Below are 15,649 nucleotides of genomic sequence, written 5' to 3' on the forward strand. Positions count from 1 at the left end.
TCTGGTCACCGCATCTCAAAAAAGATATAGCAGAATTAGAAAAGGCATAGAGAAGAGCAACAAAAATGATAAAGGGCATAAGACGACTTCCCTATGAGGAAAAGCTAAAGAGGCTAAAAGCTAGGGTTCTTCAGACCGGAGAAGAGACAGCTAAGGAGAAATAAGATTGAGGTCTATAAACTACTGAATGGAGTGGAACAGGAAGATGTGAATTGCTTTGCTTACTCTTCCCAAAAATTCAAAGATTGGGGGGGGGGGGGGGGGGGGGGGGGGGGGGGAGGGTATGCAATGAAACAAAATAGCACATTTAAAACAAAAGCATCTTTAACACATTCTTTACCTGGTGAGGGCCAAGAACTTTTCAACTTCTTAATTTCTGTTGCTCAAAAACATGTGATTATACACTGGAAAAACAATACCATTAATGAATGGTGGAACTGGATCCTATTATATAGAAAATATGAAAAGATGTTGGCTTCAAAAACCATTAACAGGAAACACTTTGCATTGGGAAAAAAATTGATACCTTTTTATCCTTTAATTTTATTAATTGAACAGATCTTTCTATTTACTCATTGCCTTTAATTTATACAGTATACTAATTTCTTCTGGTTTTTTTTCTTGATAGCTCAGCCCATGTGAACTTCTACTTGTAGTTCATTGTTGCATTATGGTTACACTACTCTGTTTGTAACTTTACTTATTATAAAATTCAAGAAATATAGTCTTTAAAAAAATATCAAATACGAATAATGGGCATTGAGCTTTAAACATAACAAAAATACACAAATAAATGAAACATGAAAACAGAGATCAAGTGTTTATTTAAGTAAGATTTAACACAGTAGAGCCCTGGATTATTCGTATTCAAATGTAAATCACTATTTGCCTGAATATGAATAATGTATTTGGGGCCAAATCGAATACAAATTTTTGGTACAGCCCTAATTCATAGCACTTATTTGCTGTTACAGGCACCTCCGCTGAGTTTCTCCTGAGAAGTTGAAATCAGCCAGCTTCCATGGTCCTGCAAAACCTGCATCATTCCTATTTCACAGGGAAGCTGGCAAAGATGCAGACTTTAGCAACAAGTACGAAGTGCTGTCCACCAGCTCATCTTCCTAATGGGAATTGGTCAAAGTACATAACTGGTTTCATTAACCTCCACGGCCAGCCCCCTTTCCCTTGCATCCAATGGTATAGCTAGGACTGAAAAGGGTCCTGGGTGGAAAAATTACAATGGTTCCCCAATAATATCATCTCTCCCAAGCAGTGGCATAAAGTAAGGGAGGACAGTGCCCTGCCCCCTTACTATGTCCACTATTCACGTCTGCTCTCCCCCCTCCGACGTGAACCACATACCTGAACTGGCAGGATCCCCAAGCACCAAAAGCCCTCCTTCCTGCACACCACATACTCCACCCCCCCTCAATGCTGAGGTTTTGTACAACTGAGCATGTGTGTGGGGGTGGGTGGGCCTTCCTCGAAATATGCTTAGTTGTACAAAAACCCAGCATTGTGCATGGAGGAACAGATGGCATAGCGCACGGCCAGGAGGGCTTCCACTGGTGTGGCTTGGGGACCCCCAACAGCCAAGCACCCCCTTACTTCACCACTGCTCCCAAGTAGTGGGGGTGGGAGAACCCCTTCAGAGCTCCGGTAAACAAGCCCTGCCAAAAGCAAACACATTCCAGACATATATAGAAAACCTGTCATAGTAATTAAATAGATACCAGAAATGCACATTTTCCAAAGCTGATATATTACAGTTCAGAAATAAAAAGTGCTTTATTCTACCTTTGTTGTGTTGAGCATTGCTTTGGTCACACTGTTTTCTACATTTCCTTTTTCTCAACTTTCTTTCCAGGTTCTCCTATCCTTTCAACATTTCTATTCTATGTTCACCATCTACTTTCTTTCTGGGTTCCTTATCCATCCTGTCCAGCATCTCCAGTGTCTCTATCCCTCCCCCATATTCAGCATCTCCTCTCTGTGTCTTTAATTCCTCTCTGTGCCCAGCATTGCTTCTCTGTGACCCTGTTCCTATGCTCCCTCCATGCCCAGAATCTCTTCTTTGTATCCCTCCCCATGTCCAGCATTTCTCCATCTCTTCCCTTCCTTCTCCACTTCCACCTCAGGACCAGCATCTCTTCTCTGCCCCACCTCACCCTCCCATGATTTGGCATCTCCCCCTCTCCCACCAGTCCAGCATCTCTTCTTGGTCCTAGCCTCTCTCTCTCTTCACAACCCACCACATCCTGCATCCCTCCTTCTCCCTGGGTGTAGTCTTAGCCTCCCTTGGCATATCTCCTTTCCACACTGCAGCAGATGCTGCTGCGTTTGAGTGTCCAGCCTCTTCATATGAGGTGCGTTTTCCTTAGCGGCATCAAGAGAAGCAGTTCTCCAGTTGCAGATGTTGTCAAGACTTGGCTACTCTTTTAGGGGTAGTTTTGCACAAAGAACATAAAGAACTTTACTTCTAAGCCAGGGTATGTGGAGTATGATCTCAGTCTCTAACATTTACTGCTAATGTTCGCTGTAATACTTGCATTGCAACAAAGAGCTTCCTTCTGGGGCTTTTATCATGTAACACGTAGGCAGCCTATCTAGGTGTACATGAAAATTCAACCCGGCAACTCCCAATGGGAACTATTTCTCCATTTTTCTGCCACAGATTCTGGTCTCGGTCATGCTACTTGAAGATCTTTTCTGTCTCTACAAGTGGCTCTGACAGTGTTGCAGCCTTGGGCCAGGCTGGGACAGCAGTGATAGAGGCAAAACTCAGGCTTCCATTGTCTGCTTCTCTTGTTCCTCTCAGGCTGAGAGAGAGAGAGAGAGATTGGGGTTCTTCTTGCTTCTGCTGCTCACTTGCCTTTTGCTTTTCTCTGGCTATACATGCAGGGTTAAAAGATGGAAATGTCTTCAATTACAGTTATGGACTGGACATGGCTGCTTCTGTACTATGACTCTCAACTGTGCTGTGGACATAGGATATGGGGGGGGGGGGGGGGCAAGGACTCTTCTTGGTGCCATGGTCTGCTGCTAGCTCGCTCCTGTAGGTCTTCTCCTTCTGTGGCAGCACAAGCAATAGAAATTTAGCATCAATACTGCTGCCTCCTGTTGTCACAGATGGATGAAGCATGTGCAGGGTATTTGTTTTTTTGCATCTGGGGAATAATTAGGGAGAGGCATTCAAACTTGGAAACATGCTCCAAATTTGGAGAGTGCATTGGTTCCCAAAGTGTGAGTCAGGACATCAAATGGGTCATAGCATCAGTAGCTGGGGGGAGTTAAAGAAATAGAGTCTTCCCCTCCCCCAGACACCCACTGTGACTTATGCCCAGTAGTGGCAATCAACAACATTGATAATGAAAACAAGTCACTGGTAATAACACAGATACTGCTAACAAAAACCCCACATACCTGTATGTGTGTTGGGATTTTCTACTTTGGCTCCTCAAATAGCTCAATTATTATATAAACACTGGCAGGTTCTTACATTTCACCGCATATTTGAACAACGGCCATGTATAGCTTATTCACGAGGATGTAACTTGCGGGATGATTTAGTACGCACTGCTCTGGATCATAATTCATTAAGTAATGAAGGTGTACATCAACCATGCGGCGAGTGTAAGTTTTGCTCCCAAACTACAGTGATACATGAATGGACTCATTTTTTCCACTCAACACACGTACAAATTGAGATATAGAACCTCATGCCAATCCTCCTCTGTGGTATACATTATTAAATGTCCTTGCCACCTATACTACTATGTAGGACGTACTATACGCAAGATGAAAATTCGCCTGATTGAACATGTCGACTAACAACACGGACTATGACAGCTCCCTTAGCAGCCTATTGTCTATAATTCAATCATACATTTGTGGAACTTGATTGGTTCATTATTGATCATGTCCCTGAGTCATCTCAAGGTGTCCACACTAACCCATCGAGAACAGTTTTGGATTTTTAAGCTACAGACTGCCAACTCTTCGGGTTTGAATGAAACTGTTGAATGGAATAATATGATATAGATAATGATACCCCCTTGCAAAGTGCATTGGATTGATAATTTTATAGTCTGCACCATAATTGTTGATACTTGGTGTTTAAGAAATGTATTTTTCAGTATTTTTGTGCAAACTTTTATTTCTTTTTAGTGACGTCACAAGTAACCCACTTCCAGTTCACATTGGAGAACAACCGGCGCCTATATAAGCTACAACAGCACACCTTACCAGCGACCGGCATTCAGTTTCAACATTGAAGACGGCTTTAACCCGAGTCCCTGAGGAAATTAGTTTGAAACCTGTGGCGTCAGGGGAGAGCAGTCTCTTTTCCACTCTTTGATAGATTTGAGCGTTGAGTCAGGCAGGACGTGGACTCTACAGATAAGTCCATCTTTAATTATTGCTTTGGCAACTTTTTAGAAGTGACAGCTGGTTATAAGTTTGGTGAAGGTTTTTTGATTGTTTGCATCAACATTTGAGATACAAATAGCACGTTATACGGTGACATTATGAAGAGTAACCCAATGAATGAAGTGCTATTCCACCTGGCATAACTTATTATTAACTACTAAAGCAGTGGATATTTCTGAGGGTACTCTTCCTAACAAAGTTTTTTTTTAATCTAAAAAAAAATAAAAAATATTTGGGATAACATATAGGTCAATATGAAGAATTAGTAGCATTTGTCCTGGTTTTTGTTTGCACAGTCAACAACATGGGACACATCCTCTGAAATTTAAAACCTATAGATTACTGAGGCCTGTGTGTGCATACTGGTACACAGCATCCTATGCTTACTGTTGCTGCCTTTGTGCTTTAAAAAAATGTGTGTGTGTGGAGGGAAGAGGCAGCTGCTATTTGTTTTCATCAACATTTGGGGCAACGCAAATTTTTAAGAGTTAAAATGGGTCGTATTGGATAAAGGTTTGAGAAGTACTGCTTTATATATGTCTTTGATTTGTTAACAACATAATAAAACACAATATCTTATAGTCCATCAACTACCTTGAGGTTCTCTGTGGATTACAAAAAATAAATCTGTGGAAATTACCAGAGATTAAACTTACATTATTAACCAAAAATAAAAATTTCCCTTTAAAAAGTTAACAGTAAAATGAACAAGCATTAATCATTAATCTATAGCGTTTAACACAAAACAGATATATCTTAATCATAAGCCTAAAATGTCTAGAGCAGAAAGCATAAAATTCAAAATGGGTTTATCCAATCTTGGTGCTTGGAAAGCTAAAAGATTCTCCAACAACTTGAGGCTTAATAGTGTTCTCTACTGGCCATGTGAGAGAATGTAGATTGAATTCCAGTGGGTAGGAGCCATTATCAAGATATTGCACCTGCACTGGCCAAGTTATTATACTGTGAAGTAAAAATTATAGGAAGCTGAATACCAGCATCTAAGAAAACCAGATCATCAGAGCTAAAAAGCCTTGAGAAAAACAAAACCAGAAGAGAAATTATGTCTAATAATTGAAGACACATTTTTTTTAACCAGCTGTGTGCAGAGCTGGCATTGGTGTGTGTGTGTGTGTGTGTGTGGGGGGGGGGGGGGGGGGGGGGGGGAGAACAGGGCAACTGCCCTGGGCCCCACAGCTCCAGGGGGCCCACGGTCGGCCATCCCAATTCGAGGTCTCCATCTCTTCCCTATCTACCTTACATCATGTTTTTGTTGACAGAGGATCATCGGTACAGCAGTGATTGATACGCTGCCTGTGACTGCCCCGGTGCTGTTCCTCTGCTGCAACTTCATGTTTGGAATTTATTATCTCATTTGTACCCCCCAGTTTCCCAACAGTGTCAGGCTCAATGTGGCTTAAAGCGCACCACAGAGGCAGACGCCAACGCAGTCAAATGAAGCTAATACAGCAGAAAAACCTACAAGAGATAATGGGGGAGAGGAGGAATGGACGGAAGGAGTAGGGAAACCAGGAGGGAAGGGGAATGTGTCCAAAATTGACTCTAGAGCGATGCGCATCCAACAGTGGAGACACATGCAGAGGCGGTGGGATAAGCATTTCCAAATAGCATGGTCTTTAGTGATTTCCTGAAAGTTAGATAGTTGGTGATGGTTCTTATGGTTTTCGGCAAAGAGTTCCAAAGCTGAGTGCTGATGAAAGAGAAGGATGTAGCATACGTGGATTTGTACTGCCTTAAAATTTTAAGTGACAGTGCACTATGGCAGTGTCCACACTGGGCTCTGTGGATGACGTCACCCACAGGTGAGAATATTATGTCTGCTTGTCCTCGGAGAAACATATTTACTCAAAGTATCCATCCAAAGCCGTAGGTATAACATGTGTGTGAAGAATTTTCTTGGGATAGTATTCCCAGTGAAAACATGCACATACTTTCTTTGAAAATCCTGCAAAGTCCAGTGTGAAACATACCTAACTTTCAGTACTGTAGGCACTTATGAACTACTAATGGAGTAATTCTAGATATCTGTACTGCCGCTACAGTACTGCAAACAGTAGGGACTTTAGCCTCAAGAAGCTACATACCCAGCCCACGCTTAGACAAAGAAGTTATTATTAAAGAACATGGAAATAACAACAGGTCCTGCAGGCGTAAGACCAAATAAATTTGTGCAGAGCTTAAGCAGTGGGACAGTTTTATAAAAAATTAGCCACGGGAAAGGGAATGCACCCTAGACTGTTCTTTATATAAGCATAACAACTAGTACCAATTTTGCAGCAGGTAATTGCATTAAGCTCATGTAGCTACAGAAATCTACAGCAATGTTGGACCCATGTTAAAAGAAGGAAATTGCATCAATGTTGCTATGCATGTGAGCAGCAGGGAGGGAGAAAGGGAGCAGTGCATTTCTCAAACCTGTGACTTGGACAGATAATCACATTCAGAAGGGAACAAGTACTGCATTTTGTTTTGCTTTTTTAAATTTAATGTTTACTCATTTTACATTCCTTCCTAACTCATTTAGCTCAATCGCTGCAATGCCCAAGGAGCCACACACCAAGACTCCTACTGGAACCCTGCATTCAGAAGCCCTGTATCCGTCCATGACATGTTACCCTTACATAGTGATGGTACTCTCTCCAGAGGCTACAAACGCTGCCTGCAACCAAGGAAATCAGACCCATGTCTCCGAAAGACAGTGCACAGCCCTGCTACTGAGCTGGCTGGACAGTCCTATTTAAGTGAGGCAACAGGCAATATGCAGTCGCCTGACCTTTTCCACTGACTGCATACTTACAGTGTGACCCAATGGCACACTTCCCTTCTCCGACTCACAGAAAGGCATGTCTTCTCCTGGTTTGGAAGGATGAAACATAGTAAAGTGTACCATGAGAGCAGGGTGTATGTGTATGGCTGGCTAGCAGGAGGCTGTAGTGCATATTGCTCTGGTTCTAGATATACCTGCCCCTGTCCCCAAATACTCACTTCCTTCAACCTCTTCCTGCCCTTGCACCCATTCCCCTTACATTTCCCTTCTGTCTCCTTCCCCTTGCATTGCATTCCCCTCCCATTCCCACTACCTCATTCTGCTGTGTGCTGGCATTTGGGTTCCCTGCACCAGCTCTGGTCATTCCTGCCTGGGATGTAGCTCTGTCTCTGCCACTGGGAGTCGGGCTCCTGGCAACACACTGCCAATTGCACCACCATGGGGTTTTTCATTTATTTTGGTGGCAGTCAGATTGAGGGTCCCTGCTGCACTGTTTTCTTCCTTGCTCTTCTTTGAGTAGCAAGTCTTGATTTCCCAGCTCACTCTTATTTTCACATTGTTCCCGCTTTTAGGCTTATGCATAGGTTTGCCCGTGCAGACAGACAACGTGTGCGTGCATACAGATAGACGACAGGTGCCCATGCCCTCCTCCTCCCCTCCCTGAACAGGCACTACTGCATGAGCAAAACACGCCTTAGAAAAGGGTGTCAGCATGTCTCTATGTTGGGAATAACGCTCATGGTACTGTGCTCATTTCCCAATCCTCAGCGACTGTGCGTATGATGGGGCTCATAAATGTTACAGCCCCAGCATCTCTCCTTTTATGAAATCAAACATTCCATTCTGTTACTTCTAGTTTTGTCCTTTACTAGAATCATAGGACTTCAGGCAGCAGAGCTCCATTAACAATTACTATTTAGTAATGTCAATGAACACACTGCTGGCTAAAGCACAGTCAGAGCATTCCTATAACACCCCCATCCATTGCAATGGGTGTTCTAGCTCAGTGGTTTCCTAAAAGGTCATACAGACCAATAACAGATGTGTTAGAAGGTTCCAGCCCCCCCTCCCTTTTTCTTTTTAAACTTAGGATAGTTCCAGTACACTAGATCTGCAAGCTTAATGTGCCCTAATAGTTAGTCAAGTTCTGGAGGCACTGTACTTCTCCTACCACTCCTGTTCTGCCAGGACACAGTCTACACATGATTTGTAATTATTAAAAAGTCATTTCCATTAGACAGCCAGGCCCTGGACCACTTGCAGTAGAGGCTGCCTCACTGGTTCTGCATTATGGGATGGTGCGGACTACAGTACAATCCAGGAAGAGCCTGCCCTGCTCTCACTTTAGTTCCTTGGCTTGCCTGCGGATCAGCTCTGCATAGAAGCCTCCTTTATTCAGCAGTGCAGAATGGGTACCAGCCTGTGGAGAAAAGAAAAGAAACTCAACATCTTCTGCAGGAGTCTTCTACCCAAACCCCAGGGGAGATCTCACCTGCTAGTGTAATTTGCATCAAACTGCTGCTGTTCTGTACCAAAGTTCACTACAACCTGCTGTACCAATTAAGCTATATAGGGGCATTAGAACTAAAGAGCAAGGAATGCTCCTTTGGAGCCCTGTCAGAGCTCAATGGGGATCAGAGTTGATGGAGGGAGCTTAAGAGCTTCCAAAGTGTTTCGGGCTGCCCCTGGTGATACTGGGTACTGAAGAGCCAACGTGCTGGTTTGGTGTAGTGTCCTGCTGGAGGTGCTGTAATGGGGGAAATGGAAGGTTAAGAGCAAGATACCAGCTATGCCTTCCAAAGTCGCTAAAGATCTTCTAGATAAGCACATGCACACTCTGAAAGAGGTCTTTCAATAAGTGTATCTCCTGCATCAGGAGCCTCCCTAAGTGCCAGTGGAAAGCCCTCCAGCTTAGGGGGAAGAAGAGTCTCAACTCCTGAGGTTACAAATACAGCCACAGTTCTGCTCCTCCAACCATTCCACTTCTCACTCCTCTGCTTCTCTTCATACACTTCTCTCATTCTTCTGTACAAAAGTATCGTCTCATTTTTTGTACTTTCCCTGTCATTGCTCATTATTTATGGAACCTTCTCCCTCCCAGTATCTAGGATTCAACCCCATCACTAAACACTAAGGGAACAATTCTGAAGTTAGGCGTTAGGACTTGGGATGACATAAGCTACGTGCAGATTCTATAAACTGCAATCGAATTCGCAATTGCCTTTACATAAGAGCCTAAGTGTTACCATACTGGGACAGACCAAAGGTCCATCAAGCCCAGTAGCCTGTTTCAACAGTGGCCAATTCAGGTCACCAGATCTCAAAAGAGTAAAACAGATTTTATGCTGCTTATTCTTCATTTCTTCCTTTCTCTCAATCATCTCCATTCTGTGTGAGTGCATCTCATCTTTGTCGCTGTCGTCATGACTCTTCTATTCTTCTCTGTACTCTTTTGCTCCTTCTCCTGCTCTCTGCTGGGGATATTAATCCCAATCCTGGTCCTCCAAATCACAACTCACTCTGCTCGTGCAGGTCACACCACAATGTCTTATTTCTGTTCCACTTCGTTCCCCTTCTCTGCCTCTCTCATGTGCCCTGTGGAATGTCCGCTCTGTCTCCAACCAGCTTGCCTACATCCACAACCTCTTTCTCTCTTGTACTCTCCACCTGCATGCACTAACTGAGACTTGGCTTTGCTCTGAAGGCTCTGGTTCAGTTGCTACCCTGTGTCATGGAGGTTACCTTTTCTCCCATACACCTTGCCCAGTTAGTCGGGGGTGGTGTTGGGCTGTTACTCTCACCTTCCAGTAGATTTCAACCTTTTTTCTCCCCTCAGTCTCGCTGCCTTTCCTCCTTTGAAGTCCACTCCATCCATCTATTCATTCCTCTACATCTTCAAGTAGCAGTCACTTATCGACCCCCTGATTATGTCTCTTTCTTCCTTTCTCACCGATGACTTCTGGCTTTCTTTCTTTTTTGAACCTTCATCTTCTTCCCTCACTCTTGGGGATTTTAATATTCATACTAATGACCCCCCCCCCCGACTCTTATGCCTCTCAGTTTCTTGCTTTAACATCCTCAATCAATCTTCAACTGTGCTCCACTACTCCTACTTACCAGAATGGCCACTGCCTTGATCTCATCTTCTTCTCCAATTGCTCACTACCAATTTCTCCACCTCAGTTCTTCCACTTTCTGACCATCATCTGATAACTTTCACACTTAATCACCCTCCCCCCAGTCCCATCCAATCTCCTCCAATGCATTTAGGAATCTTCAGGCTATTGACCCTTGCACTGTCTCCACCAGTGCTTCATCCCTCTTCTCAACCACTGTGTTATCCAAGTCTATCAATGTGGCTGTCTCTTCCTATAATACTATTCTCTCCTCTGCTCTGGATACTCTCGCTCCTCCCATTCCTTATTCTATAAGGCGTACCAAACCCCATCTCTAGAATCCACTACCTATGTTCCTGTGCCCTATCTGCTGAACACCTTTGACTAAAATCCCCTGTCCATGCTGACTTCATACATTTCAAATTCTTGCTGACCCTCTTCCAGTCTGCTCTTTCACTTGCCAAGCAAGACTACTGCCTCCATTTGACAAACTCACTTGGCTCCAACTCTTGCCGTCTCTTTGCCACACTGAACTCTCTACTCAAAGTGCCTTCACCTCCAACAACCAGACCATGACAAGGTTCATAAGATTAACCAAGTCACCTCCACCTCTCCTTTCCCCAGTCCATTCTGTCAACTTTCCTTCAACCCCTGCCACCTTTTCTGAAAGCATTGAAGAGGAAGCTCCACATTTTCTATCCTCCTCCAAACTCACTATCTGTTACTCTGATCCTATTCCCATCCATCAACTCAGCACTCTCTCCCCTACTGTCATCCCTTCTATCTGTCATATCCTTAATCTTTCAGTTTCTACTGCAACTGTTCCTGATGCCTTCAAACATGCTGTAGTTGCACCACTCCTTAAAAAACCTTCATTGGACCATACATGCCCTTACAACTATCACTAGTGAAGGGAGAGTGGGAAGTGGACCGATAACGCAAGAAACCAGGACAACAGACTACTATTCACGATGGTTTATTGTAGACTCGACACAGATCTGTGTTTCGGCCACAGGCCTCCCTCAGGAGTCTGAAAACAAATGCATATAAAATGTGTATACGTAAAAGGAGAATAATATATATGCAATAAAATGAAAACATATACGGTATAAAATATGAAAAATAATGTATAATGTAAAAACATATAGACAATGGTATTAAAATTGTATAAATATGGTATATAATATACAACTATTAGACCATGGTATTCAAATGTAAAACGTAAAATCAATGTAAGAAATATAAGTAAAGGTGTAAAAAGACCTTGTCAAGTGTGAAAGAACTAAAATTAGTAATGATATCACAATAAAAGAGTTGATAGTATAGATTAACAATGCGTACAAAAGTACAATAAGTAAATAAAATAAACAATAAAAAAATACTGGTATAGCATATTAATATATCCGAAAATAAAAAAGAATATATAATAAATATATACAAGTTCTCCTTTCCGGAGCTCTACTCATTCATACAGACCACAAAGGTTAGTTTTTGTTTTCATATAAACTCCAGCCCTATGTCTTAGCCCCTTTCCTCTGCTGATATAACTATATTACTCCATATTATATTATACATGCTCTCCACATCTCAAAAGTGTTTGTTGTTTATTTTTATGCTAATTATCTTCTTTATATATACAAGTTTTATATTTTTACACACATATCTTAGTGTTGCTCATTATATTTGTTCTCTTATCCTCCTATCCCCTCCCCCTTTTTATTTATTTTCTCCCCTTCTTTCCCTCTCTCCATTACACCATAGATTTATGTGTATTTTTACATCATTCTTTCATAGAGCCTCTTAAGAACTTGCATTACAATAATGTGTGTATCTGACCCTCTTATGCACAGATGTCTCTTCCCAGAACATGTATATATTTATTATATATATATTTTTATTTTCAGATATACTGATATTCTATACCAGTATTTTTTTTATTGTTTATTTTATTTACTTGTTTTTCTTTTGTATGCATTGATAATCTATACTATCAACTCTACTAATTTTAGTGCTTTAACACTTGGCGAGGTCTTTTTACACCTTTACTTGTATTTCTTACATTGATTTTACGTTTTACATTTGAATACCATTGTCTAATAGTTTGTATATTATATGCCACATTTATACAATTTAAATACCATTGTCTATATGCTTTTACATTATTTATCACAATATTTTATATCATTGTATATGTTTTCATTTTGTTGCACATAAATTATTTCTCCTTTTACGTATATACATTTTATATACATTTGTTTTCAGACTACTGAGGCAGGCCTGTGGCCGAAACACAGATCTGTGTCGTCTAAAATAAACCATCGTGAATAATACTCTGTTGTCCTGGGTTCTTGAGTCACCGGTCCACTTCCCACGCTCCTTTCACTGTTGTCTTCCCGTGGGATTTTGTTGTTCATCCACCTTGGTGGACTCTTCCTCACAACTATCACTGCCATTGTCTTGACTTTTTCATCTCAAGCTATTCTTGATCCACTTCAATCTGGCTTTCGTCCTCTATATTCAACTGAAACTGCCCTTGCTAAAGTCTCCAATGACCTTTCCTGGTTAGATCCAAAGGCCTCTATTCTATCCTCATCCTTCTCGATCTATCTGCTGCTTTTGACACTGTCGATCACCACCTACTCCTTGATACACTGTCCTCACTTGGATTTCCAGGCTCTGCTCTTTCTTGGTTTTCTTCTCATCTCTCCCATCACACTTCTAGTGTATGCTCTGGCAGTTATCCCACTATCAGTCTGTGTATCTCAGGGTTCTGTCTTGGGACCTCTTCTTTTCTCCATCTGTACTTATTCCCTTGGTGCTCTGATCTTCTCCCATGATTTTCAGTATCATCTTTATGCTGATGACTCCCATATCTACCTCTCCACATCAAAACTTTCAACAGGAATCCAGGCCAAAGTCTCAACCTGGTGTCTGACATTGCTGCCTGGATGTCTCACCGCCATCTGAAACTAAACATGATCAAGACTCAGCTTCTTATCTTTCCCCCTAAACCCACCTCACCTCTTCCCCCATTCTCTATTTCTGTGGATAACACTCTCATCCTCCCTGACTCGTCAGCTTGCAACCTTGGGGTCATCTTCAACTCCTCTCTCTCTCTGGACAAATCTAACAAACTGCTAAAACCTATTGTTTCTTTCTCTATCACCACCAAAATCTGTCCCTTCCTTTCAGAGCTCACTACCTTATTCACACTCCTTAATCACTTCACGCTTAGATTACTGCAACTTGCTTCTCACAGGTCTCCCTCTAAACCATCTCTCTCCCCTTCAATCTGTTCAAAACTCTGCTGCACAATTTATATTCCGTCAGTGTCGCTATGCTCACATTAGTCCTTTCCTCAAGTCACTTCACTGGCTCCCTATTCGTTTCTGCATACAGTTCAAACTTCTCTTATTGACTTACAAGTGCATTCACTCTGCAGCTCCTCAGTACCTTTCCACTCTAATTTCTCCCTACACTCCTCCCCAGGAACTCGGTTGATTGGGCAAATCTCTTTTCTGTATCCTCCTCCTCCACTGCCAACTACAGATACAGTTCCTTTTATCTTGCTGCACCATATGCCTGGAATAGACTTCCTGAATCAGGTCATCAAGTTCCATCTCTGGCTGTATTCAAATCTAGGCTGAAAGCCTACCTTCTTGAGGTTGCTTTTAACTCCTATTCACTTGTTCACTACCCATGTCTGCTTTAATCATTCCCACTATAAGTAATTCCCTAATCCCATATTTGCTCTGTTTGTTTGTCTTGATTACATTGTAAGCTCTGTCGAGTAGGGACTTTTACATGTTTAGTGTACAGTGCTGTGTACATCTAGTAGTGCTACAGAAATGATTAGTAGTAGTAAATAAGCAGTGGATGTTCCCAAGACCATCTTAATAATGGCTATGGACTCTTCTTTTAGGAAATTATCTAAATGTTTTTTAGATTTCAACAATTTTTATTGATGACACAACGTACAGAACAACCAGTCAAAACAGTATAAAATAGCTAGAAACTTCCATAAAGCGTAGCAGACAGGTTACAGCATTAGTTATCAAACTCATTTACAGGAATTTCCCTCCCTCCCCCCCTCCACCTCAAAGCAACCACGCTGAAATCATGTCTTAAAAGGATAGGGAGAAAGAGAATGAAAAAAAAAAGAGAAGGGGGTGAGGGGGAGGGGAAGAAGCGCGCACCACTCCCCATACACAGCACCTACACTCTGAGTCCTCGAAATCATACCACCTTTACTGAAACTGAAAGGAGTCTCCCTGCACCACCACCAAGGCCCAGACCATCAATTAGAATTAAGAATCAAGCTCCTAACACTCTATGTGGCAAGGATCAAAGGTACGCATCCCACACGGCACGAACCACCTTCAGGCGCTTAGGACAACACCTAGCATACTGACGTTCCAAAAGCATCAATGCGTACACACAGTTTCTCCAGGCCCAAAATGAAGGAATCTCTCCCCCCACCCAGACCCCCAGTACAATTCTCTTACCTATAGCTCCTGCTTTGCGGACAAACAGGGTCTGCGAGCGATTTGGAATATGGAAAACTTCATATTTGTCTAGCCAGTTGGAGAACAGGGCACCACACGACCCAATAACCTTGTCAAATAACTAGTCACCGCAAGCCAGAACCTCTGTATCATCGGGCAACTCCAAAAGGCATGGTAAAATGTGTTCTGTCCGTGTTTGCACTTCTGACATGTTGGGGAATCTAACGACCCCATCTTAAAGAGTTGTTCCTGCGACATATATGCCCTATGCAAGGTACGGTATTGGCACTCTTTTAGTTCCACGCTTATTGAAATCTCTGGTATATACGCTTAACAAGAGTAAGTGGGTCCCCCAAAGCCCTCGACCTTCCCAAGGCTCCATTTAGCAATAAGGTCTTCGTACTTTGGAGCAGGTAAGAGCACCCGCACTGCCCTACATAAGGTCAATATGGACATTCCCCCCTCTCTAAACTTATCAAAAAACGCCTGAAGACGACCACCCAGAGAAGTAGACAGGGCAGACCCATCCAAGGAGCGAACATAGTGCTGCAATTGGCCATAAGCCAGGAAGTCCCTGTCCTCCACTACCCCCCGCCCACGTAAAGTGTGCCAGGGAAGCATTTTGCCGTGACCATCCAACACATGTTCTAGCAGAAAATAACCTCTTCTTTCCCAACGCTTAAAACTCCCATTATCTAGACCTGGTGAGAATTGCACGTTACCCACTATCGGTAATTGATCAGAAACTTCAGGGCGACCTCCCAAAATGGAAACCAAGTAGTGCCACACCTGTCTCAACGATTTAAGAATTA

At 42.5% G+C, this 15,649-nt stretch overlaps 1 protein-coding gene across 1 annotated transcript in view; it reads right to left on the reverse strand.

Moving 5' to 3' along the window:
* Window positions 1-6,575: 6,575 nt before the first annotated feature.
* ABCB8 (ATP binding cassette subfamily B member 8) overlaps window positions 6,576-15,649 on the reverse strand; it is an 80,003-nt gene continuing 70,929 nt past the window's right edge. Inside the window, exon 16 of the mRNA XM_030195580.1 lies at window positions 6,576-8,636. Within this exon, the coding sequence (XP_030051440.1) occupies window positions 8,556-8,636 (81 nt within the window). The 3' untranslated portion in view covers window positions 6,576-8,555. The remainder of the gene's footprint in view (window positions 8,637-15,649) is intronic.

Source organism: Microcaecilia unicolor, chromosome 1 (assembly GCF_901765095.1).
Source record: "Microcaecilia unicolor chromosome 1, aMicUni1.1, whole genome shotgun sequence".
Classification (NCBI taxonomy): domain Eukaryota; kingdom Metazoa; phylum Chordata; class Amphibia; order Gymnophiona; family Siphonopidae; genus Microcaecilia; species Microcaecilia unicolor.